The sequence below is a fragment of the Grammomys surdaster genome, unplaced genomic scaffold, assembly GCF_004785775.1.
Source record: "Grammomys surdaster isolate TR1022 unplaced genomic scaffold, NIH_TR_1.0 125974, whole genome shotgun sequence".
In the NCBI taxonomy this organism is placed as follows: domain Eukaryota; kingdom Metazoa; phylum Chordata; class Mammalia; order Rodentia; family Muridae; genus Grammomys; species Grammomys surdaster.
The window spans coordinates 1,848,440-1,874,835 of NW_021620791.1; the positions used below are offsets into that span (position 1 = coordinate 1,848,440).

The 26,396-nt window shown below is 41.4% G+C and overlaps 1 protein-coding gene across 2 annotated transcripts in view; it reads left to right on the plus strand.

Moving 5' to 3' along the window:
- The window catches only part of Nsmce2 (NSE2 (MMS21) homolog, SMC5-SMC6 complex SUMO ligase), a 225,658-nt gene that overhangs the window by 37,683 nt on the left and 161,579 nt on the right, over positions 1-26,396 (plus strand). For both annotated transcript variants that reach the window (XM_028753842.1, XM_028753843.1), the window contains exon 3: positions 5,523-5,629. In XM_028753842.1, the coding sequence (XP_028609675.1) occupies positions 5,523-5,629 (107 nt within the window). The remainder of the gene's footprint in view (positions 1-5,522; positions 5,630-26,396) is intronic.

Genomic DNA, 26,396 nt, shown 5'->3' on the forward strand with positions numbered 1-26,396 from the left:
ATGCTTAATAGTGCCCAATTTATGTTGGATCAGGAGGTAGTATGTTCACAGATCCTCATACGCAGTCAGTGCCCATTCAAGGTTGTTTATTTTTTTCATTTATGGCTTTCTTTGTTCATAATCAGTGTTTTCTTTGTCTAATATAATTCTGAATCAGTCTCCATGGGGAGCAGTGAAACCATTTGTTTAGCCTCTACCCCAGTGTGGTGAACAGCTGTGGCCTTCTGCTAAACTTCTTTGCCTCGTGTGGTAGCTGCTGTTCTCCTTCCTTTAAGACATTCCTGTGCCTGGTGTGTGATAAGTGCTCAGTAACCACTTGCAAGGTAAAAGAGTTTCTGAACTTGGAAAAGAGTGTCTGCAACACTTCTCATTGAGGTTTGAAGTCTATAGGTTCATCTTGTTGCTTTGCAAGTTAACACATAGTTGATACTTTTTAGTTCTGAGGGCAAAATGCTTTTAGGGTTTGAACTAATTATATTTGAAGATTAACTATCTACTCTCTGGTTTTAGTTACAGATATGGCTGGTTAGTATTCACTCCAAGCCAGACTCTGCTTTGAGCACTGTACCTACATGATAATAACTTTATGAACTTGGTACTATTCTTTATCTTTTTCTTGTTTTAAAAGATTTGTATTTTATTTTATGTGTATGAGTATATGCCTGTGTGTATGAGTGTACACCATGCCCATGTGCATTCCTGGTGCTGATGGAGGCCAAAGAAGGCATCAAATCTCCTGGATTGGGAGTTATAGGCTCTTGTGAGCTGTCATATGTGTGCTGGGAATTGAACCCTGTTCTCCTGCAAGAATCACAAGTGCTTTTAACCACTCAGCCATCTCTCCAGCCCTCAGTCCTATTCTGATACCCATTATAGAGGAAACAGTCTTTCCAAAGACTACACAATTTGCAAGAAAGTAATCAAGAAGACTGCCCTTTCAGTTATGTGGTGTTCAGCTTCCCACATCTGTTATTATATGATGGGAGGGCTGTGGGTAGGCAGATGGCAGAAAGGTGGAAAGGCCTCCTGGATTTCTCCTAGAATTTGGGAAGAAACCAGCTGCTGACTGGTTTATATCATACACCTGATACTGCACACTTACCTCCAGTGGGAGGCAGTTGTAACATGGGGATTCAGTTTTAATTTTACCACACTAATATCTGTGTGGAGGAATAATTACAACTTTGAAGTTCAGTGTAGTGAGAAGTAAGCAAGTTTCTATTAGAGATTGCTCAAGCAAGTGAGTAAGTCATTAAATTCAACTCCTGGTGAATGTGGATTGCTTAACGCCTGTCTACCGGGAGACACAGACGTGTGTCACTAGAGATAGATAACCGGAGCTGAGTTTTCGGGGAACTCAGGTTTTGGTTTGATTTTTGACACAGAGAAGTTGAGGATATTGTTTATACTATCATCTGTTTTCATTTCTCAAAAAAAAAGAAGTAAATGCCTTTTATAGAAAATACAGAAGAATCAAGTTCTCATTTGAAGAGATCTGGAAATACTTATTCCTAGTCTTTAGAAAATAAAATCGTCTGGCTACATGTTCCATTTATTCTAAGAAATTTAAAATAAAGTCAGGCAACCCTTTGCCACCCTCCTCCTTCCTTGCAAAATGGTATGTGTATTTTATGACATTTAGTGTTTATCAGATTCTTCTGAGTGTATGAGTCATGTTGACTCATAGTCAGCAGTCCTTAGCAACACTAAATGTCTGCTTTGTCTTAGCTTGGTAATTCACTAGTAAAATACATGCTGTTGAATTTAATCAACTCCATGTAATTGGTTGTGTTTCTGTTCAGACATGCTTGTGTGTAGCTTTGTAGAATAGAAAAATTAACCTGATCCCACAGTTTTCTTGTTATTTGTTTAGGACAAAATTTGAGAAAAACAGCTTGAGCATGGACAGAGCTGTTCAACTGAGTCAGATCTGCAGGTGGAAAGAGTAAGTAGGTGACATTTGTCTTGAGGGTGTGCCTCCCTAGTGTGTGTGCACACATGTCCTACTGGTAAAGGTAAAGAGATTTTATGGATTGATATGGGCTGGAATACTTGATCCTTTTCTGGACAGTAGAGAGATGTCCAGAGGGGACCTTATAGCTGAGATCATAGGGAGCTTTCAATGAGTGTACCTCAAAAAAACATGTGAGGTACAGTGACGTTCAGGGTCTTTGTATATGGTTTGCTTGGAGAGACAAGAAGGGAAAGCCTACACTTTGATATTTGTTTCAATGAAGGCTGGTCTAGTAAAAAGACCCAGAGATTTCGAGTACTTTCAACTCTGTTTCCCAAACCCCACAGCTAGATCTCAGGGAAGTTTATTCCTCTGCACCGGCTGCAGGCACAGCACACCTGTGGTTAGGAAAGGCCCTATTTAGAGTAAGTAGGTCCAGAACTGTGCCTCTTACCTCCCTCCCTCCCTCTTTCCCTCTTTCCCTCTTTCCCTCTTTCCCTCTTTCCCTCTTTCCCTCCCTCCCTCCCTCCCTCCCTCCCTCACCTGGTTGCTGGTCTGGAATGGCAGTTGGGTTGGTCTGTTGATCATGACCAGGTGGACTCAGACATGACACGATAAAGAACTTCCCCCACCTGCTTCTGTTTTTAAACCTGTGGCCTAGAAAATTATACTGAACAAAGAGGCATGAATCAACCCTGGACAGCACTGCAACTGAATGGGGAAAAATCATGTGCTCTGACACTGTGCTACATAAGGATACCATATTGCCATGCTTGTCACCTACAGGTTTTAGCCACAACTTGGGAGTTATTCTTCCACCTTGAGAGCCCATGTCCATAAAAGCAGCTTATTTGCCTCCTCTCCCTCCTGTCTCAGATTTGTCTCTAATTTTGCCGTGGTCCTCCACATCCAGGACAACTGGCAGCAGTGGCTACTGTTTCGCCTTCATACATTCATATTTATTCCTGCCTCAGCCCATGATCTTCCTCTCATTAAAGCCTATAAATTTTGTTTGAAGTTGGGTTTGATTCTAGCACTAAGTCACCCATTTCTGCTTAATATACCTTCAATTCGTTTTCAGTGCTTCAAAGCCGAGAATAGTAAGAGTTATTGCTGTTGGTGCATTTTAGCATTGAGTAACAGATGACGTGTCTAATGAATAGCGTGGCTGCCGAGATTGCATAATTATAGGCTTGTCTGCCTTTAGGAAAACCATAAGCAGACCAGCTTCATCCAGTTAGAGACTTCTCCAATTATGTAAGCATCAGAGTATTTCAATCTAAAATGAAGTCCTCTTTAAGTAATTCTGTTATTCTTTGTCTTGGGGATTTTTGTTTTGTTTTTTGAAGTTTGCCTCTGAGTAGGAAAAACAAAAACAGAAATTGTCTTCAAGGGATGAGTTATTTATTTTGTGGCTCTTTCTGGTCTAAGTCACACTTATAATGTAGTGTGAGGTCGTGCAGGCTACAGTGGTTCTGCATAGTGTTAGAAATAGCTGTGATTGGCATTGTTGGGTAGGTTTGTAGAACAGCCTAATGCTGGCATGCTTACAGACAGCTAGAATTTTACAATGCAAAGCAGGGATTATCTGTGCCCTCTGGACTTGGTTTGCTGGTGTGGAGATAGGGGGACATATTTCAGCTAGTTATTGTACTAACTTTAACTTCTTGGAACAATTTCTTAATTAATGTGCCAGGTGACGAGTCTCCCAGAGTTGTCCCATGGGTCTTCTCCATGTGTGCCTTGGCTTGGAAATCAATGTTCATTCATATAGTTCATGTAGGTTCATTCAATTACGGAAAGAAAGTGTTGAGTCTAATAAATCATTGTTTGTAGGATGACATATTGAAGAAATTTCAATATTCCCACTCCTCTCAGACCATGTTTAGCTGGGAGAGAATTAGATATATGTAATAAAAGTTATTTCTGACCATGAGTGCTACTTAGGAGTTTTTTGTAGGACTCTTGTTCCTCCAACCATTTCTCTATAGTTCTCTTTGTGACCTGACAGGAAGTTTGTAGCAACTTCTGTCTGTGTGTTGGGTTGCTAGTGCTCTTAGACTTGTGTACCCTTGACTTTTCAGCATCTGGACTTGACTGGTGTTCTCTTAGCATTCAGTGGGTGACCTGACTCTTGTCATAGCATTTCAAACTACCTGTGTGGATGGGAAAAGATGCTTCCCCTATGCTAAAACGTATTGTGCTTCTAACCCAGGAATAAAAAAAGGCATGATTATTTATGGTGCGAAAATAGGAAGTGTAGGAGTTAAGATAAATTAAACAAATAGTTTCTTCTAGGTTGGTATACTTTCAGAACAGATGGGATTTGAAGGTTTTGTGAATCTCTCTCTCTCTCCTCTCTCTCTCTCTCCTCTCTCTCTCTCTCTCTCTCTCTCTCTCTCTCTCTCTCTCTCTCTCTCTGTCTCTGTCTCTCTGTGTGTGTGTGTGTGAGTGTGTGTATGTGTGTGTGTGTGTGTGTGTTTTGAGTGGCGGTATTGAGATGAGGTAAAGTACACCAGGCTGACTTTACATTCCTACTTCTTTCCTCGGCCTCCTGAGTGCTGGGGTTTCCTGCCTGTGCCACCAGATCTGGCTAAATGGGGCAATTTTTAAAAGATGTATTTTTACCTTTAGTTAAGTGTATGTGGGGTTAGGTGTGTGATGGGAGGAAGAGCTCTTATGCATTTGAGTGCAGGTGCCCCAGGGAGCCTGGGGAGGGGAATCAGATCCTCAGTCCCTAGAGTTTTAAGCAGTTGTGAGCTGCTACTTGTGAGAGTTGGGAACTGAGCTCAGATCCACTACCCAAGCTGTAGGTACTCTGATTGTCTGAATTGTCTCTCCAGCCCTGTGTGGGAGATTTTTGATGGTGGAAATATATGCTGTGGAATCTAGTGACAAAGTGCTTCTGGGTGGTGGGTCTCTTTTTCCTTCTCCAATCTGCCCCAGCCACGTTTTAGAAATAAACTTTAAAGCCTAACAAGGATCTCTGCTGGCCACTTGTGACCTCCAGGCAACCTCAGCTAAGACTCCAGAGCCCAGAGGATGTTTGGAGGAACTGAAAACCACAGGCGAAGAGCAGTATAGCTTGAGCAGGGAAGAAACATTGGAAGGAAGGGTGACAGTGACCCCGAGAAGGAAGAATCACGGATTGGTGCCTGTCTCTTGATGTGTTGCAGAAGAGGCCAGAGACCAGGACTTAATATTTTTCCAGCTCATTTTGTTTTTTTTTTTAATTCTTAGTTCTCTTTTGTAATAACAATACAGTGGATTTGTGTGTGTGTCAGATGCGACAGGCTAGGAAAGCCATAGGAAGTCTCATTCTGTGAAAGAACAGAGGTGAGGAAAGAAGAGCAGGATGTCACATGAAAAAGGCAAATTCCGTAAATCGCTCTCAAACCCCAGGAAAGGGAGGGACAGACAAATAGACAAAGATGATTGTTGAAGAGATTTTGAGGAAAAGTGCAGTACTTTTACAGATTAGCCTTTGGATGATTATGTTGTTTGAACTTTTTCCAGATGTGGCATTTGAAGTGGAAAACAATAATCATGGCTTCTTTTTCTCTTTCAGCTGAAGTGAGTAGTGAGTACAGTATGGACAAGGCCATGGTTGAATTTGCTAAAATGGATCGGGAACTAAACCATTATGTTAAGGCTGTCCAGTCTACAATAAATCATGTAAGTTTATTCCACTTCCCTGACTAGTGTGCTTACAGCTCAATGGTCTAGGAATAGAACACAATGTAAATTCTTCTCTACCCTTAATACCTCCGTGTCCTTACTGAAGCAGTAAGTGTTGATGAGCACTCTCACGGAGCAGAGAGACCAAGGCAGCTCCCAGCTAGGCTGCTAGGCTAATTAGCAGATGAAAAGACTTTTACATTGTCTTGCATTATTGTCTGAAGAGTTTTAGTGTAAGCCCCCTCAAAAGAGTAGGTTTTCATTAAACTGTTAGAAGTGTGTCCAGCTTGTTTCTGTTGTCCTATTTGCTTAAGCATATAACTTAGACCAGGGTTAGTTATTCATTCTCTAGCTGTAACTAATATGCATCTCTTGCAAGATTTTTAGAATCAGATAATGTGGAAGCATGTATAGTAACTTTAAAAATAAAGTTGGCATTTCAGTTGTTCCAGAAGCCAAACTTATCTCTGTTGACTCCAGCTGTGACAGGAACAACACATAAGGCAGTTAAGGTGGGAAGGTAGCAACATCCTCTTTAGTAGTGCCGTGTTGAGTAAGAAGTGAGCAATGAGATTGCAGTAATGGTTCTGAGGAATCCTTTGTCTCTGAGCCACGGAAACTCCCTGTTGAAGTGACTTTGGATACCTGTGTAATAGGGTGCCTTGCACTTCTGGTTTCTTTATTTGTCTTTCATTCTTATGGCTGTGGGAAAATTCCAAAAAGCAAGTATTTAGCAAGACCAGCCACTATTCAGATGAAGATAAAATTTTATGTTGTCTAATACTTAAGCCATTACTATGAGCATTAAATACAGATGTTTTTCCTGTTTTTCAATGCCTAGTTTTTTGTGTATTATAGCTATGATTAAGAATAGTTGCTTATAGCTAAATGATAAGCTCACTCAAATTGTAAAATTCTAGTGGTTTTGGCTGTTGTGACTTTTAGTTCTAGTTCTTTGAATAATTTTTGATATGAAAATACATTTTGGTGGCATCAAATTTGAAAATGGGTAATAAAGCAGTAAACCAGAAAGTACTAGACCAGAGTACTAGTACCACTCCCTCCCTCCTTCCTCCCTCCTCTCTTGCTCCCTCCCTTCCTCCTTCCACCTTGAGACAGCATCTCAGTAGCTCAGTCTCACCTTCTCCTCAGCTAGTATTATAGGCATTTGCCATCACACCCAGCTAGACCAAAGGTTCATAGTCCTAGCTGAGTCCTAGAACCAGCCAGTTAGTTCCTCCTTGATTTTGTTTTTGTTTTGTTTTTCCACATGTCTGGAGCAGGGCTGAGATGACAGGGTTGTTTTGTTTTTTATGATTCTTTTACTAATATATATCCATAGTGGAAAATAAAGACTTTGCTGTGTTTGCTGCTGAGGATCTGAGTCAGGATCAGTTCTGCTTTGACTGTATTTTCTATGGGTTTTATTTGATACTGACCTTTAGCTTTCAGTATCTGTGTGGCTTAAGAGTTTGAAAGCAAAGAATTTAGTTTTCCCCCATTAAACTTTAAGATTCACAGATACTTGATGCACTGCTTAAGAAAAAAATAGAGCTCTCATCCCTCCCAGTATCTATCATTGTTCTGAGACCGTCTTACTATATAGCACTGGCTGGCCTAGAATTTACTGCCTCTGCCTCATGAGTGCTGGGAATAAAGGCATGCACCACGATGCCTGGCCTCAAGTACTCTTAAAGAGAAAGTTGAACTCAAAAAACCAACTCACGTGAATTAGTAGTGACCTGCAGGTCTAACATCTGGAAGTACTCCCCAAATATGCATACCTGTTACGCGCACACTTTTGAGTTTCTTCTGATTTTTGGCCAACACTTTACTACACGCAGAGTGGATGGATTTAGAGACTCTGATGCTTGTTATGACATTCCTGGGCTTTCATGGAGGAGAAAACTGTCTTTCCCTTTTCTGGTACCAAATTACATTCTGAATCCAAGTGTCACACAAGACCAAAGTAGTCACAACCTGTAAGGGCTTTTGAGACATGCAGTCAGGGACTCAGAGGGCAAGACTGATTTGGAGGAAAATGTTTTGACATGACTTTCTGTACTTGAAGATATGGCATTACTGCCCCATTGCTTGTGCCGAGGTATAAAGAATGAATGGCAGTTGGGGAGGTGCCAAAGCAGCCAGCACTGTAGAGCTAGCAGCAGTCTGGGGATAGAAATGACATAGTTCTCCCACTTCCTCAGGTACTATCCTTGTCACGAAAATTACTCTTGGAACCTTATGTTCTTCGTTTCATCATAAAAGCATTGATCTGCCAATTTCACAACTGTTAAGTGAATCAGATTAGATCATCTGTATCAAAACAGTTGGGTATCCAGAGCTCTTGATGGAGCTGTCAGATACTGTATTGTTGAAAACCCAGATTCTTAAACAGAACTTGGAAATATGGAACACACACTTTCTAAAACACCAGCATTTTGTTTTGTTCACTGCAGTTTTGGATACTTTTCATGACCTTGGCTTACTTTAAAATTTATGTCATGCAGGATTAGCTTTAAGCTATTAAGGTAATATGTGATGTGTTCATGATCTAAAATGAAGTTGTAAGTCCGGTTGAATGATTGGAAACCATGGGACCCATCTAACCTTCTTCTGTCATAGACTTCTGAAGACATAGCACTCTCACTTAGGAGCTTGTGCCAAATGCTACCCATGGCCTTTCTGATTATGAATTTTTACACAGTAAACCACAGAAAGTTTTTTTTTTTTTTTTAAAGATGTTACTTCAGTCATTGAAGTCCTTACCATTTGAACAGACAGCTCTCTCTTCTACTCCCCCCTTAGAATTTGAAGCTCATGTTTGGGAAGTTTACTTTGGATTTAGATATCTGGATTGATTTACCAGTAATTTCCTGGGAAGTCCCTTTAACAGTTCACAGAAACTCTTTGTGTTGTGAGAAATTGTTACTACTGTATCCCATAGGTCTGAAAGTTTAATTAGGAATCAGTATTCATTTCAGGGGTCTAAAACATAAAGGGAAAAAGGAGCCTAGTTTTAGCAAGTTTGTTTGAAGATGGAATATTATGTTGTATGTATTGCAAAATGACCAATTTCCAAAAACATTTCTAAAGACTTTCAGAATGAGTGTGTTTAATACCTGTGAGATATTTGGATGGAGACTTTTCAGTCATAAGAGCACACGTGTTATAAACGTGTTGTAGAAAGTCCGAGGGTACACTGATAATGATACCCGTGGTATAGTTACTTCCTTTATCACAGTTGACTGCCTTGGAAAAACCTGTTTCCATCTTATGTGGAGACAGAGAGATGTTCTGATCCTTAGATTTCAATAGCCCTGCCATACCTTCCCTTGCTTCCGAGAACTCTGTTAGATGGCTTTCCCCTCCAGAAAGTCTGTTGAATGAACATGTGCCAAGCACTCGTCTGTGTGGGGCATAGGAAGTCAGCAAGACCCACGTGACTTTACCTCTGATTTCTGAAGTCCAGGACAGAACACAGACATTTAATGAGCAATCATTGTTATTTTATTACTGTCACTGAGCCATTTAATCACTCTAAGCATAGTATCTTTGGTGGCTGGTTAGAAAACTCCTTTCTGAAGAAGACATATTACTGATAAGAGTAAAGTGAGTCTTTATATGGAGAGTGGAAGATAGTTAACTTCTTAATGTGACTTTTGTCAGAAATGAGGACACCTTATTTGTGATGGTCTTTAAATTTTTTAAAAATTTAATCGTGATAGTCTAATGTAGCCCAGGACATTTGAACTTGCAATGTGAGATTACAAATGTGTATTATTGTGCCCAGTTTTATGGGATGGTGGGGATTGAACCCAGGACTTTTTCATGCACACTAGGCAAGCACTCTAGTAGCTGAGCTACTTTCCGAGCCCCCATTTCTGATAGCCTGTATTTATTTATTTATTTATTTATTTATTTATTTAACCTATCATTGTTTTTTTTCCCATGTTTTTTATTCACTTTACATCACGATCGCTGCCCCCTCCCATCAGTTTTCCCTTCACACAGTCCCTGTTCCCCTTCCCCCCCCCATCCTCTTCTCTTCTGAGAGGGTGGAGGCTTCCCTGGGTAGTCCTCCCACTCTGGTCTTTTCAGGGTTAGGCACATCTTCTCACACTGAGGCCAGACAAGGTAGCCCAGTTAAGGGAACACATTCCACAGACAGGCAATAGCTTTAGAGATAGCCCCTTCTCCAGTTGTTGGAGGAGACATGTGAAGAATGATCTGTGATTTGTGGAGTGGATGTCTAAGTCCACCCCATGTATGCTCTTTGGTTGGTGGTTCAGTCTTTGAGAACCCACAAAGGTCCAGGTTCGTTGACTTTATTGGTCTTCCTGTGAAGTTCCTATCCCCTTTGGGACCCTCAATCCTTCCTTCAACTCTGCTGTAAGAGTCCCTAAGCTCTGTCCAGTGTTTTGCTGTGGGTCTCTGCATCTGTTTTAGTGTACTGTTTGGTGGAGCCTCTCAGGACAGTTATGCTAGGGTCCTGTCTGCAAGCATAATAGAATATTATTAATAGGCTCAGGGATTGCTGCTTGCCTATGGGATGGGTCTCACATTGAGCTGGTTATTGGTTGGCCTTTCCCTCAATCTCTGCTCCATCACTGTCCCTCCATTTCTTGTAGACAGGATAAATTTTGGTCAGAAGTTTTGTGGGTGGGTTGGTATTCCTATCACTCCACTGGTGTTCATTCCTGGCTGCAGGAGGTGACCTCTACAGGTTCCATATCCTCCCTGCTGTGAGTCTAAGCTAAGGTCACCCCCATTGATTCCTGGGAGCTTCCCTCATCTCAGGTCTCTGGCACATTTGCAAGATGCCCCCACTCCCTACTCCTGCCAGCTGCAGGTTTCCATTCATTCTCCTGGCCTGCTCTTCTGTCTCTCCTGTCTCTCTCCACGCTTGATCCTGACCCCCGACTCTCCTCCTCATGTGTTCATCTTTTTTAAGATATATGTTTTTGTTTTGTTTTTCAAGACAGGGTTTTTTGTTTTGTTTTTTTGTAGTCTTGGCTGTCTTGGAACTCACTTTGTAGACTAGGCTGGCCTCCAACTCAGAGACCACTTGTTTCTGCCTCTACCTCTTGAATGCTAGGATTAAAGGTTTATGCTACCACCTCCTGGTGTTGATTTTTGTTTTTTAATTTGTGTGGCTGTGTGAGTTTATGTGTATCTCATACATGCAGGTACTCTTGGAAGCCTAAAGAGTGCATCAGATCCCCTGGGACTGGCATTTGGGAGCTGTTCTCTGCTCTGCTGTTTAAGTACTCTTAACCTTCACTATGTCATCCATCTCTCCCTTCCCTTTTGATGGTCATCATGTCAAAGTTTAAAGTCCCTTGATTATTCCAAATTAATAATATCAGCAAAGCAGAGGAAAATGCCTACCCTTGTAAGTAAAAACCTGAAGTACAGTGGTGTCATAACCCTCAGAGGTTGGTCAGTGATTGAGTTGCCAGCAGATTTTTTTGAGTGCTTGCACCATGCTCACTACTGTGCGTGGTGATGTACATCATGACAATAGCAAATTTAAGGATAGTTTCATTTCTGATCATTCTATTTTTCAAGTAGATGCTACTCCTGGAGTTAGACTGATAAAATAAATCCAGTGTTCATCTTCTGTGCTTCTCATTGTGTTTAGTAGTGTTTGTACCTACACCAGTAATTTGGCCTTGTGGCCTTTAGATTAGTGAGAGTAGACAGGGAAAGTGAGTTCCAGACCAGTTCAAGGGATTCCCCCAACTGTCTTCAAGTATGTATTCTTTCACAGACAAAGCACAAATGCTTTGGGCTACTGTGCCTGGGTGAGGCCAAAGGCAGTTTGAAGTTGATTTCTTCCTTCTACCATGTGGCTCCCAGGGATTAAATGCAGGTTATGAGTTAGGCTTAGCAGTCAGTTAACCTTTACCCTAGCTGTCTTGATGGCCCTTACAGATGTTTTAATGATCTCAATTCTGATGTTCAGAATGAATCGGAACCTTAAAGCTAAATGACAAATGATTCAGCTGATTTGTATTAGCCCTTTAGAGTATCAGTTATCAGTGACAAAATAGATTACTTCATATAGTCATAGAGCTTTTGAAAAGTAACTTTTGAAAAGAAGTTTGAGATTCACTTGGGCATACACTTTTAGAGCAAACTCCAGCCCTTAGAAGAATCATCCAGTTCCACCTGTGTTGTTTGCTTCACTGTCAAGCAGTTGGGAAATCCGGAGCCTGAGTACTTTCTTTACTTTACACAAAACTCTGTTTTGTCTACTTATAGCTTGCAGATTATGTAAGACTTTAAGCATTTAAATCGGGTTGCAGTCGCATAGCTGTTTTGCTTTTAAGACTGTGTTTAAAACATTTTTACTGAAAGCCTGAGGAGCGCATTGGCTCTTTTGTTGTTCTCACAGATCAAGTCTGCCTGCCCTATTATGCTTACTGTGCTTTTTAGTTGATACACTAACATGAAATGTTATCTCCCTTTTATAGCTACTATGTTGAGATGAATAGAAATACTTCATATGTAGTGTTGAAAACCAAGTATGATAAAAGTACAAGCTGGGTCAAAGTATACTTTACCTCAGTCCTGTCATTATGCAGTGAATTTTGGCCATTTCTGATATGTCACTTCCCTGTGCTTGTGCCCTCTCACCCTTTACCCTTCATCAACTGGTAGGCCTAGGACTTTGTTTGTTTTTAAGTTAACTTAATTATCTACTACTTTAACATGTGGCCCTATAAGTAATCCCCCCACCTCTACAGCTTCCCACCACCTACCCCAGGGACTCATTATGTAGACTCGCTGTCCTGGAAATCACCATGTGTACCAGACTGGCCTAGAACTCATAGAGATCCACCTGATTCTGTCTCCCAAGTGCTAGAATTAAAGGGATTCACCACCATGTTCAACCCCTGTAGGTAATCTTACCATTTTAATGAAACCAAATTGGAACATAATTGTTCACTTAGAAAGCTAATACCTTATTTTCCAGCATCTAGAGGAAGTTCTAGGCCAGAGGATGTGCCTGCTGGGCGTGGTTATCTGCTGAGGGAATGTACAAATGTACCTCACTCTTCTAGATCTTCTGAGCCCCTCCCTAAAGGAAGGAAGAATCTAGGGATTATAAAGCCTAAAGATAAAAATTCCTAAGCATAGAAAAAAGTAGGCTGTGGACTAGCAAGGTAAGATGACAGAAGAGAGAAGCAGGTAAGAAGCTATTGGTGCCAAATAGCCAAGTCCTGGGAGCTTACCCTCTTTTCTACTTCCTGTGTCCCACACTGAACTCCCCAGAGTGAGATGCTTCCTCTTAACAGTTCAGTTCAGAAGCTTATGGATGAATCATATCATATGTGATTTTTTTTCTTCTGTAGGAACATTGCCCTGAGGTAGCAATGTCAAGGCGGGAGGACACCAACTTTGGGAATTTACTCATCAGCTACTTGGCCTTGGGTGTGAATTTCTTACTGGTTCCTACGTTGGTCCTTTAGAACTTCCTCTGTAGTCATCTTCAAGTTGCATTTGTGTTTGGGACTTTTTGTCTTATACATGGAATTAGGCCTATACATACAGGTCACTAATGAGATGGTCTATAGGAAAGACTTTAGATAAATCTTTTAGTTATCAAGGGAATATGGCTGCTCGAGGTGAGCATTCTTATACTGAGATTCATTTCCACAGTTTACAGAAATTCGTCTTAGTATTTTGTTAGGCATTAAGTGTGGAATTTTAATCAGAATTATAAAATGCTTAATACTATAGTAGGCCTTGTGCTCTATTGCAGTATTTTCAAAAGTTGCTCTGTAATACGAATTAATTAGGATGTGAATAAGTATAAAAGGAGAATCGGATTTTGTGGTTAAGTAAGCTTGGGGAATGCTTGATAAAAGAATTTCTTTAAATACTCCAAAGCCTTTAATGTGCTTTTATGCAATGTAATTCTCCAAAGGAAAAGGATATTTAGAAATGTCCTAAGCTGAGCTAACTAAAAAACGGTTTGGGGAGGGCTGACATGCCCAAGAATCCACTTTGTCAAATGCTTCTGTAGTCACAACCTTTTCATCTTTTTAAATAAGATTTAAAATATGTGTCCAAGTGTTTTGTCTGATTTTATGTGTGTATATCACATGTGTACAGTGCCTATGGAGGCCAGAAGAGGGCAGTGGCTCCTCTGGAGCTGGAGTCACAAGTAACTCTAGCTACCAAGTGGGTACTGGGACTAAGCCCAGATCCTTGGTAAAAGCACCATGGTCTTCTCACTGCTGAGCTATCTTTTCACTCCTGGCAGTTCCCCGATTCTACAAAGGAAGTTAGAGGCTGGATCCAACAGCTTATCTAGAGGTTTTGCATTGTCTAGGGAACTGGGAAGTAGGCAGAGCACACTAAATTTACTCAGGAGGTGGCCCTTAGTGATTATTCTGTGAAGTGAAGGGAAAGGGCCAGGCTTTGGGGGAAAATGGTATGCTATTCCACCAGTGGAGGAGGAGGAATGAAGAAGCTTTTAGAGACACCCAGTCTGTGTGGCTATCAGAGTCTGCTGGAAACAATCAAGACCCCTCTGTGATTCATGGTGGGGAGAATGGAAAGAAGCGGAAATGACAGTGGTCAGGAAAGTGGGGGAGTTACAGAGTAGGCCAGAGGCAGCTTTCACTAAGAGTGTGGGGTGGAATGTGGAAGGTAACCTCAAAGGCCCATGGGTTTGGATCCTTAAGTTTCCCTGGCAGTACTTTTTGGGGAGATTGTACAAATTAAGAGGTGAGGCCTGCCTGTTGAGTGTAGATCACCAGAGGAGGTTGGGATGTAACCAGCAGCTTCATGTTCCCTCTGCCACAGCTAGGGGTCATTCCCACTCGCCGGCCTCACCTTCCCCACCGTGATGGACTGTATCCCCTGAACTCAGGGTCAGAATACAGCATTTCCCCTTCACTTCCTGTCAAGAATTTGGTCATTGTGACAACAATGAATCTAATATAGGGATTATCAAACTGGCAGGCAGGGCATGGGAAAAGATCTTTGAACAACCAGGGTTACCACACACTCCAGTTAAGCACTGGGGTATAGGTCTGATGATTGAAAACCTTAGTCTTGGTAGCAATAGGAACCCCACCTATAACAACACGAGCTACTGACATGGCAGAACTACTCTTTAATATAACAGTATCTGTTGTCTTCCCCTTGGATGCATCTGTCTGACATTGCTAACTTTGTGTCTTTGTGGCACAATTTTATCATTTATAAAGTTCACATTTGAGACCTCCACGATCAAATTACAGAAAAAAATCCACATCAAAGAATCTCCTGTTTTAAGTAAGTTTACAAATTTGTTTTAGGTTAAGTTCATAGCTATCATGGGGTACATGCAGCCTGTGGACCACAGCCCAGACATACCTGGACCTCCATATAGCATGGGGAACCACTTTAATCTACTTCCAGAATCATCTTTTCTCTATAATTGGCAAGAATTAAGCTTGAGATTCAGGCTTTTTCTTACCATCTGGCAGTGGTAGTGAGTGGGTAATAAAGAAAGGCAGGCAAGCCAATTGACCTGGGAAGTAAGTCACCAAATGTTTAGGCTCACTGTAAGATGAATACATACTGACCTGAGGAGTTGAAAGCAGTTCTTTATTGATCTCATAGTTAAGTTATGCAGTTAACGATCATAACATACTTCAACTAGTTCAGATACAAAAGCCTATTGATTTGTCCACAAGACAGCTACAAAATAATTTTAACAGTGATTTAGTTTGACAGAGATGATAAAAACATACCTATGAAGTCTGGAGTAAGGAGAGACTTAGTAAATTCTGCTCGGATACATTTAGACCTTGAGCCTCAATTTCTACTGGGTATGGGGATAGCAGTGCAGGTCATCTGGGAAGGGTGAGAAGTGACATCACCTAAACACTCTGTCACAGTGTCATCAGGTTGTGTAGGAACTTCCTCAAAAAAAGGAGTCATCATCTCCCTTGGCTAGAGTCAGACGGCATCCTGAAGGGAATTTTAGCTCTCATGTGGAGACTAGGCAATGGGAAACTGCGTTCTCTCGCCTTTCTGTGGAAGGAATGTCTCCAGAAACTAGAGTGGAGAGCTGGCTGGGGTAGAGTGTGGTGCTCTTGTCAGTGTTGTTACCTGGAAGGATTGTGTAGGAACCAGGGCCTGGGCTGGTGCAGAAGCCAGGGAGCAGTATGGCATCTGGCCAGTTGAAGCTGAAGTCGCCTGGTAGTACCTGTACTTATTTTTATCCATACATGCCAGGGTCAGCTAGTGTATGATGTGGGGGTTGTTCTGAGATAAGCACCAGATAATTAGGTGAACGTGATTTCTAGTCTAAGTCTAATAATGTGTGGGTATTTTCTTAGCTATTTCATATAAGTACCAGAAATGAAACCCTAAATATGTTTTTCTGTGTATACAGACTTATTAAATCATTCTGAATAAACAGAATATTATATCTAAATATGTTATATCTTCAAATCTTATTTTGTTTGTGATACCCTTTTGAAAAACTGTATCAACAGCCTTTTGGTCGTGGTATTGTATTAGCCAAAAATATATGTAGGATTTATGTACCTACTTATTATTTATATGAATATTAACTTATGTATCATATGTCAGTTGCATTTCAGATAGACTCTTTCTAAGCATTTACAAGCAAGAGAATAATAGAAAGCGTATAGAGTGTTACATTCCCAGGCTCTAGTGAGTTACTGTGGTACTGTAAAACTTACTTTGGGAAGTGGAGCCAGTAAACTCACTCAAATCTAGAGAGGCAGCTCTCTGTTTTGCCCTCAAAACATTGAGCTTCTGGCAAAGTGGTACTTTTTTCTTTTGTTTCATGACCAACCTGATAATTTAAGCACTAGATATTTTTGCGTTTCATATCTTTGTGTCACTTATAAATGATTTTAAAAATTATTTCTTTCCTCCTTTCTTTTCATCTTAAAATAATCATTTAATTATATTTGACAAGAAAGTGCTTGTTAGGAAGGCCTGGTCCTTGTTCTTGTAATTGGAAACAATAACCAGAAATAGTTGAATGTGGCTGCACACACAAATAATTCTCAGACATCTGGACACACTTGGCTTTTTACCTTCCTCTCAGCTGACCCCTGTAAGATCTCACATGCTCTCGGGCCTGCCTTTCAGAAACCTCAACCATTTGCAGTTCTTGGAATGCTGTTGACACTGAGACGCAAGGCCTGTTGACCCAGTGGGCCACATCTCATCACCCTAAGGTTAAATTAGTTAGCCCTTGATGGGAAACAGAAGCCTAAAGTGTCCCATAAAATCCTAAATGGGACCTTGGACTGGACTGACTCCTAGGTGTGCTCAAAAAATCCCCTCTTACAAAATCAGAAATGAATTTGACATATAAGGTGTAATTAAGCCACGTTCTTAAAAATGCCAAAAACATCATCATCTCATTTCTTTCTTGGCAGAAACTCTAGAGGTACTACTTGGGGCACCTATAAATAATATGGTAGCATATGACACGATGAAATTAGAGCATGTTTATACATTATATTGTGTTTTCTTTAACAATAGTGAAATTACTCAGTCAGAACATGAGGTTAAAGTGCTTTCCTTTCCATCGAATCGTGTCATACACAGTGCTATTATGGTAGTAACAGATTTCACTCTTAATGATCAGTGTAACCTGTGACCTTCAGCAAGTTTCTTAGACTTTATGCTCATTTGCAAACTCGGCTTTGCAATAGCTGACCTCACCTATCTGATAGTGGTATCTTGATTTTTAGAATGAGATAACGTGTGAAAGTCCTTAGAGGTGAAAGTGCAGCTGACTGTGCTGGCCGGCTAGCTTTTCCTCCACCTCCGTTTCCCCTTATTCCTGTTTCTAAGCACAGAGCATCGCGTGTGCTAGCTAGGCAAGCTGTGGCTCCAGTCCTTAACTTTTTTCTCTTCCTGAAAAAATATCTCCCATGTGATTTAAGTTAGTGAGCTTTCTCCTCTAAGCCACCTAAGCCAGACTAAATGGCAGCAGATCACTTTCCTGTATTTGTTTTCCTGCCTCACAGCTTAAGCTGAAAGGAAGGAATGTAGAAGGCCCACATTTACCTCTTGCCTTCAGCGCCATTGTCTTTTGGTAAAGGTTTATTTCTGTCCACCTGCCTACCAGGAGAAGTTTTAGGAGAATCTCATCTAACAGTTAAAAAGTGTCCCATGCAGATCAGCTTGCTCAGTTGCTGATTCACAGGACGGTGAAACTTTTGACGTCAACAATCTCTGCGTGACAAGGGGAAACAGTGATTAAGTTAAAACAGTTTATACTCTCTGATCAGATAGTTTTAGTGGCTAACTCACTGTGCAACAATAAAGAATAGAGTTAGTGAAAATTCATAAAGCCATATATAATTAGTCTAAAAATAAATTGAATGAGCCACAAGCAGTCACCTTTCTGTCCCTTGCTTTTTTTTTTTTTTTTTTTTTTTTTTTTTGCCGACTAGTTGCTATCTGACTGATAAGGGAGATTAGGCTGAGAAATAAAAATCTGGTTTCGTATCCTAGCCCTTTCAGCAAGTTCCAACTTTGGGCCAGTCTTGAAACTTTTGTACTTTGGTCTCCTCATTTCTAACATGGGACATTAGTAGTATTTATCCTGTATAGCTCAGTGAGCAGTTGTACATAAAGCAACAAGTATAGACCAAGATCTGTTTTGACCCAATCCCATCTCCATCCTCCCAGCCCTGCAAGTGAAGGGTGATTATGTAGCCGCTAGAGACTAACAGCCCTCCCATGTAGTGGTGTGTATGGAAACAGCCCAGAGCTGAAGAGTCAAAGAGCCTTTCTAGGTCTTCCCCAGAGGAGACAGAGCAAGTTTCTGAGCTCTTGGAGTTTGGAAGAGAAAGCTGTGTCCTACTGTTTGGATTTTTTAAATGGAATCATGGAGAACAATTTCTCACAGAAATAAATTCAATAGCTGAGTTTCCAGACTAGTCTCTTAAGGAACATTTAAGCATAAGTAGTTTGTTTCAGTCTACTTTCTATTAAGCATTGTAAAAGCTCATTGATTGTATGGGTATCAGTTTGTGTAGTGATTTGGAGGACTTAGCTGAGATCCAGGTGAGAGATACAGAAGTCATTTCTCTTTGGTTTTCCATGATTACTTACTGTGTACCCACGGCTTGCTTAGGCCAGATTTGTAAACACCAGCTCAAACTTCAGTCCCCTGCCCTTATGAGTAAGAATCTGAAACCAGATTTCTTTACCTGAAGTGGGGCACCCTTTTGGCTCTCCAACCTTATTAGTGAGTTTGGTAACCTTAGGCCATTAGACACAGTGGACACTGTTGGCTCTGCACCTTGACAAGGTTAATGAACTTACCCAGGTTACCTTGCTGCTCTCAAGGGATAGCACTAAAGCTTCACTTTTCTTCCTGTAGACAAGTCAAGGCTTTTTTAGGATTTTTCTGTGTTCAAGATAGATGTCGTTTGTTAAATTCATATAGGATGTGGCTATCAGCTGAGAGAAAATATTTTATTTTGTTCATAAAGTGTATTTAGAATCTTGCCTAAAGCTCTCAAAAGTAAAGGTTGAAGAAATTCAGTCTACACAAAAGTGATCCTCTATCTGATTTGTCATCTGTAAAACAGGGATCTCATTAGTGTTATCTGTTTGAGGAAAAAGATGTTATATATGTGCAACTTTTATACTAAAATAAAACATTTATAATTAACTCTTCTAAAACCACTTATGTTCTATTTTGAAATAGCAGTCTTGTGAATATAAGGGAATTTTAGGGATTTAAAGTCATATAAAACTGAGGCCAACTTTCTCTATTTTGTGAGATGCTTTTTGCTTGAGTGTATGAAAACATTTCAGTTCTTTTCCTCACAAGGGGGAGCCTGGCTGACATCCTTCCAGTGTGTGCTACACAGTGTCGGCTTTTGTTAGGGAGGCTGGATGTGCTTTTTCCCTTTGGTCCTGGGGATTGAGCCCAGACCCTCACACATACTAAGCATGCCCTCTGTCATGGAGCTAGCCCCCACTTCCTGAGAAATCACTTCCTCTTTGTCATGTCAGCGTGGAGGTTTGTCCGATTGTGAAGAAGCAATAGGGACAGTCTGTCCATGGAAGATGGCAGCAGTGTCTATGTGTGTGGAGGGTTGGTGACTGGGGGAATGAACACTGAGTTGAAGCCTGGAGGACAAGCATTACTGCTGTTTCTCCACTGCCTGATCGTGTGACATTCAACTAGTAATCTGTCCTCACAAACAGTTTGCTTTTCTTTATTTGTCAGGATAATGGCACCTCATGAGGTAGCTTCAAGAATTAAATGAGGGTCATGGACTTTAGCAATAGACACTGAGAAGATAGTAATTGTCTCTTTTAATCTCTGAACCTAAGGATTTTGTGAAATGAAAGTTAAAAAAGAAAACAGAAATAAAAAGCTGATTTGGGAACTGTTATAATATCAGGTAGCTTTTAAAAAATTAATTAATTAATTAATTAATTTTGCCACTGTCTTAAACAACTTCTGGAGTAAAATAATCAGGGGCAAATAGGTTATAGCTAGAGGACCTAGAAAATGAGGACGAAGATCACCATGATAATGGTAACTATGTATCCTTGGTTGGCCAAGAAGTTGCTATGTAGGTCAGTCAGGTAGGCCGTGAACTCATAGAGAGCTGTCTGCTTCTGCCTCCTGAGTGCTGGGATATGTGTCCCTGTGGTGTGCTCACGCTCGCGCGCACACACACACACACACACACACACACGTTCGTGAGCACACATATGTGTGTAAGTACCACAAGTCTGAAAGTTTAGGGCTATAACAAGGTGGTCTTATAGTGCATTAGGATATACATGCTGAGTACTCTTGTCTGAAACACTTGGGAGAACTATTTCAGACTTCAGAATGTTTTAGAGTTGAAGTGTTTGCTTACTTAGTGAGGCATTTCAGGAACAGGACCTAGGTCTGGACACAAATTCATTTGTTTCATATAGACCTTGTACAAAGGCTGAAGATATCATACATTATTTTAATAAAATTTCTGTTGTGCCTGCATTTTGACTTTGATCTACTGTATAAAGTTGGTTGTGGAGTTTCCTACTTGGCATTGTGTTGTTGCCCAAAAGATGCAGATTGTGAAGTATTTGGAAACTGAATTTTCAGAATAGGGATCCTCCACCTGTGATATCTTATTTTCTGCTTTTGTGGCCACTCTGTAGTCTCAAATTACCAGCTCTCGGGTGTTTTCTTCAGTGGTGTTATGTAACTCCTGTAAGTAATGAGAAACTGAGTGTGTGCATTATTCTGAAAGGAACTCTACAGGTAGTAAAGCACCTAAGCAGAGGGCTTTGCTTTATTGTTTTAATTTGCCCACAGCACAGCTGTTACTGTCTCCCTGACAGGGAGCTTTAGAAAGCAGAGAGCAAGTGATAGATCTGCTAGTAGTGGGAAGCAGTGTTAATTTCAAGAAAGCTATGTTCATTATGTAGAAGGCATCAGCAGAGCTATGCTGGAGCACTCGAAGGACAAGGAACAGCAGAGCACTCCTGGAGCACGAGTCCTTCGTCCCGCTGCCCTGTTGGCATGTGAGGCATGGAAGTGGAGGAGAGGTCCAGTCCTTTCCATTGCTCTCACCTGCATGGTGTGAGGCGTGAGATACAGGCCAGCCTGGAATCAGACGTGATGATTAGAGACTGTGTGTCACTGTAGATGGTAATTGATAGACTCAAGGAAAAGGTTACATTACCTGATAGGTGAGCTTCCTTGGTTGGTTGTTTGTTCTGTTTTGTTTGTTGTTTTAGTTATTCTAGTCTACTAAGTAGGTTCACCTTAGCAATAATAGGAAGAGGCAAAACAGCATTTCCTTTTCTTTTAGGTCATAATAGAAATGGCGTTAGTTCATCTGGTTAAAAACCTCCTGACCTGTGGGGCTGTGGCTGAGACCTGAGGAAGATGATCCCATAAGTACTCCCCAGACCGGGCTTCCAGTGATAATATTCAGAAAGAATAGGCTTTCCTGAGGTTCGGCACTGGTCCTTTCTTCTTCCATGTTTCTGCTTCCTCAGTAGGCAGAGCACAAAAATGTATATCCCTAGGCCCACTAGCTCCCGCCCTTCCATGCACAGCCGTACGTAGTTCATCCCATGCCCTGGTGTGTGCTCTGACATCGCTTACTCCATGTCCCTCTGCATACATTCTGACGTCTTTCCCCCACGGCTCCCGTATTCCCTATGTATACTCAGGTGTCTTTCACACTTTGAGCTCTCCCACCCCACACTCCTTCATGTGCACGTCGCATTGCTCACCTCATGCCCCTTTATGCACTCTCAGACACAGACTGGAGCACGCTTATTTATTTGTTTAGTTTTTTGAGTTGGGGTTTTCTTATATAGCCCAGACTGGCATTGCAGGTGTGTTCCTGATGAATATGAGACGTCTTTCTCCATGTCCTTGGTGCTTTTTTTGTAGAATCCAATAAAGATGGTTCTTCACCACAACATCAATGTCAGTATCACCAGCCACTGCTGAGTTACGGAGACAAGAGAAGCTTATCTAAATATATGCAAGTTGAAGTCTTTCATAGTTAGAACATCCAATGTGATGCAGTAGCGATGAAGGGAAGGAAAAATGGTCCATGTGTGCTGAGAGTATAATGGAAAAAGTTAGAAAGTTGGGCTGGCTAATCTCATATCAACACACGTACCAGAGATATCTGAAAGGAGAGACCCTCAAATGTGAAAATGCCTCCTTAAGATAGAGCTGGCTATAAGGCATTTTCGTAAATAATAATTGATTGGGGAGGGCCCAGTGCATTGTGGATGGTACCATCCCTGGAACGGTGGTCCTAGCTTTTATAAGAAAGCAGGCTAAACAGTCAAGTAAGCAGCACTGTTCTATGTCCTCTGCATCAGCTTCTGCTTCCAGGTTCCTGCCCTGTCCTGACTTCCTTCAATAATAAATAGCAGCGTGGAACTGTAAGCCAAATAAACCTTTTTCTTCACAACTTGCTTTTTGGTCTGGTGTTTTGTTGAAGCAAGAGAAACCCTGACTATGATAGAGTCCATCTTAAGACAATAATGCTCTAAAGGAAATTATGCTAAAGAGATAGGAAAGACTAGGTATGAAAGAGTGGAATAATTTTATTTCCTTTTCAGGAATGATACCAGTTGTTTTCTTCTTGTTGTGACCATGCCTCCTAAGAAGAAGCTTATGGGAGGAAGGGTTCCTTCTGGCTCACAGTTTAAGATGGGATTCCGTCTATCGTGGCAAGGAAGCATGGCAGCAAAAATGTGAGGCAGGAGGCTGGCATGTGCCTCTGCAGTCAGGAGGCAAAGAGCAGACAGGAAGCGAGGCCAGGCTACTAAGGCCAAGGCCTGCCCTCAGTGACCCACTTCCCAAAGGCTCTGTTTCCAAACAGTCCCACTAACTGGGGACCAAGTGTTCACACAACATGAGCCTATGGGCAACATTTCACGTTCAAACTGCAACGGAGACATATACTTAAATTTTATTTGAGGAAATATGATGTTTTCTACAATAGAAATGGAAGCACCAGAGGACATTTTCTAGCACATTTTGGTATCCTTGAGGAACTTAGAACAAGGAAGGACAGAGGGACTTTAGTCCTTGAAAGAAATGTGTGTGCTGCGTGCCACCTAGGACGTATCTTCTGAAACTAAGCTGGAAGTCAGTTTGGTTGTTCAAAGGTCTCTTTAGTCATGTAGTTAGAGTATTTCATTTGATAAGCAGTACCCGGCTTATCATTAGAACTTAGAAGAACTTTTGAAATCACTAATTGATGAGTCTAACTTGTGTGAAGCATGTTTTGTCTGAATAGCTGGTGGGTTTAAAGCTGCCTCTTAAAATTCCTGCATCACAAATTCATGGTGAGTGGAAAACAGTGGCAATGGTACAGTTCTCTGTAAACACGGAGGTATGCTTAAGTAAGTCCCCTTGACAGGCGTGCGAGAGTTTCTACAGTTTAGGCTGCACTTACAGGATGGGAGGAAGGAGAAGAAGGAAGGGACTGGTGCTTTGCTCCCAGCTGCCCTCTTCAAAATTCCTGCCATATTTGGTGGATGTTTGTCTCAGTTCTTTTGAGGTGCTCTAACAAACTGCCATGAGTGGTACTCATGCACAGCCGATGTGTGCTCCACAGCTTGGAGGCTGGGAAGTTAATCTTAGGACTCCAGCATGTCGGTGTCCAGTGAGAGTCCACTTTTTTCAGTCTCTGTTCAAAAGATAGAAGGGCCAATCTGGCTCCTAAGAGCTTTTTTTAAAAGAGTTCCTTTTCTAAGGACACAAATCTGATCATGTGTCAGCATTCTGCCTTCGTTACCACAACACCTTCCAGAGGTAAAGGGTAGAATATCAGCAGACACCTGCAAACGTCACAGATGTCCAGAATTTGGCACCAGCAATTCCTTGTCATGCTGTGATGTCCACCTTAGTTATCCTTGTTGGTTAGGGTTCCTTGTCTCATATAAATAAGGGATGTGATACTAACATGACAGTGTTTTGTGGTGCCTTCTATGTCTAAATGGCCTTATGGAGTGCTGCATACACTTCAGCATGTAATCTCACCTCAGAGTACAGCAGACAGAAGAACACGCTTTCTAGTTCATGGCAGATGAGAAGCCCCAGGCTGACAGTTACCTTGGTCTCCCAGGGTAACACTCCTAGTGGCACATGCAGAGGTTTTGGTCTGATGTCCCTTTATGTGACCTGTCTGTGTTGATTGCTGTTACTTCCCTACATTCCATTCCTTTAACTTCTATATCACAAACCTGATTTTGTCAGCTAGCTTCTGGCCACCCCTTCAAACCCACTTCCTTCTTTCCTTCTTTTCCTTCTTTTCCTTCCTTCCTTCCTTCCTTCCTTCCTTCCTTCCTTCCTTCCTTTTTAAATTTTTATTTGCATTGTCGTGAGGGTGTCAGATCTCCTGAACTGGAGTTACAGACAGTTGTGAGCTGTCATGTGTGTGCTGGGACCTGAACCTGGGCCCTCTGTAAGGTCCACTGGAAGCCAGTGTTCTTAACTGCTGAGCCATGTCTCCAGCCCCTCAAACCCACTTCTGTTGCATCAATTCTTAGTATTCTTCCTTAGTCTCTTATATTTCACACTGTGCACATTTCCTGAAGATGATGTCCTGCTCGTAACTAACATTTGTATCTTTATGCTGCTGAGCCCCCCATCCCAATCTCTACTCCAGATTTCTTGTATGAGAACCATATATATGAAGTCACTAATACATAGTTGACATTTTTTATTTTATGAAGCTATAGGCTTCTTATTGTCAACATTCTAGATTTAAAAGTTCCCCTTGTTTGGGGGGAGTTGAGTAGCTTTCAGTAAGTAGTACCTTCTAATCAGTAGGTAGTTCTCAAATCAGAGATCTGGCTGCCTTCTTCCTTTCAGATTGTCATATCTTACTTTCCACCTCCTTAAGCTAGTTCACCCACCTCTGCCCCTGCTGTCATAGTCAGAGGCCCCCAGGGTAAGCTTGTTTTCTCTAGCAACCCAAGAGCTCTTTGGACAGTTGAAAATTTGCCTGCCTGCCTTGCCCACGAATTCCTATCTTCCTTTATTTTTTATTTCCTAGGCTTCATTTCAAACTCCTTTGTGTGGCTTCTGTTGCTTACCTATGTGATCACATTTACTGTCCCTTTAGACCAGTTTTTGAGATGAACTCACTCCACCTGCCCTAGCAAGTGCCTGTTGGAGTCTTCTTTCTTTTAGATTGTTCTTTGTCACCCTTCCTGTTGAATTCAGTCTGTTTTTGGCAGACCTCCCTGAGGTCATCTGATTTCTCTGGACGAAAGGATTTCCTTGTCTGCTTTCCTAACCCTGTTTCATCATTTGTAGGGGAAGCCTACTGCTTTCTCCAAAACCACCTCTTAGATGTGTAGCTCTGTTCTTTTCATTCCCACATCATAGGGCATATAATTTTCCAGAGCTAAATTTAAATATTTTCCAGGTTATCTATTTCTCAGACTCTCACATCAGCATAATTAAGCAAAGCACCAGAGTTGTTCAGTCTCTCAGCCCATATCTAAGCCATCAACAAAATAATTTGATCTCTCCTCAGCAAATGGTTATTTCTGGCTTCTCAAATGCATAACTGGGATCTGACCACCTCTCACTGTTGCCACTCTAAACCGTGCCTTCATCACCTTCTGCTTAGACAGCTGTTGCAGCCTACTCAGTAGCCTCCTTCTGCAAGCTTTCTGAAAACCATGCTAATAACCAGAGAAGCAGATCTGCTCACTCCTCGGCTCCCTGGTATCCTGCACTCTGACTTATTTCCTGTTTGTCTCTATAACTGCTAAGACTCCATGCTCACCACCCTAATTTCTTTAGATTCCTGTTGAACATTATTTTGAAGCCGTCTCTGATCATCCATCACAGAAGAGTTTACTGTTCCCACCTTGTTTGGTGTATTATTTTTCCATTAACCAGAGTATAAACTCCACCAGGCCAGGGTCTTAATCTCTCCATTGTGTCTTCAACATATCTTGAGCAGCTGTGGCTCTCGAGTCATAGTTGGTAAAGCCCACAGAAGTTAAGTTTTGACCTTAGTGATTTAGCATACCTTCCAAAATGAGGACCCACCACTACTACCACTGAGCTCTTTGGGTATTTGTACTTATACTACCCCTTAGTCTTGGCTTCTTGTCCTGAGCTAGGTATTGGTTTAGTGCTTACTTTTCCTTCTATTTGAAGGGATTAAATGGGACAGCGACTATGAAGTGCCTTCGTATCTCAGTACAGTACAGTTTTTTTTTTTTTAAGGTCTAAAGCTAGAAA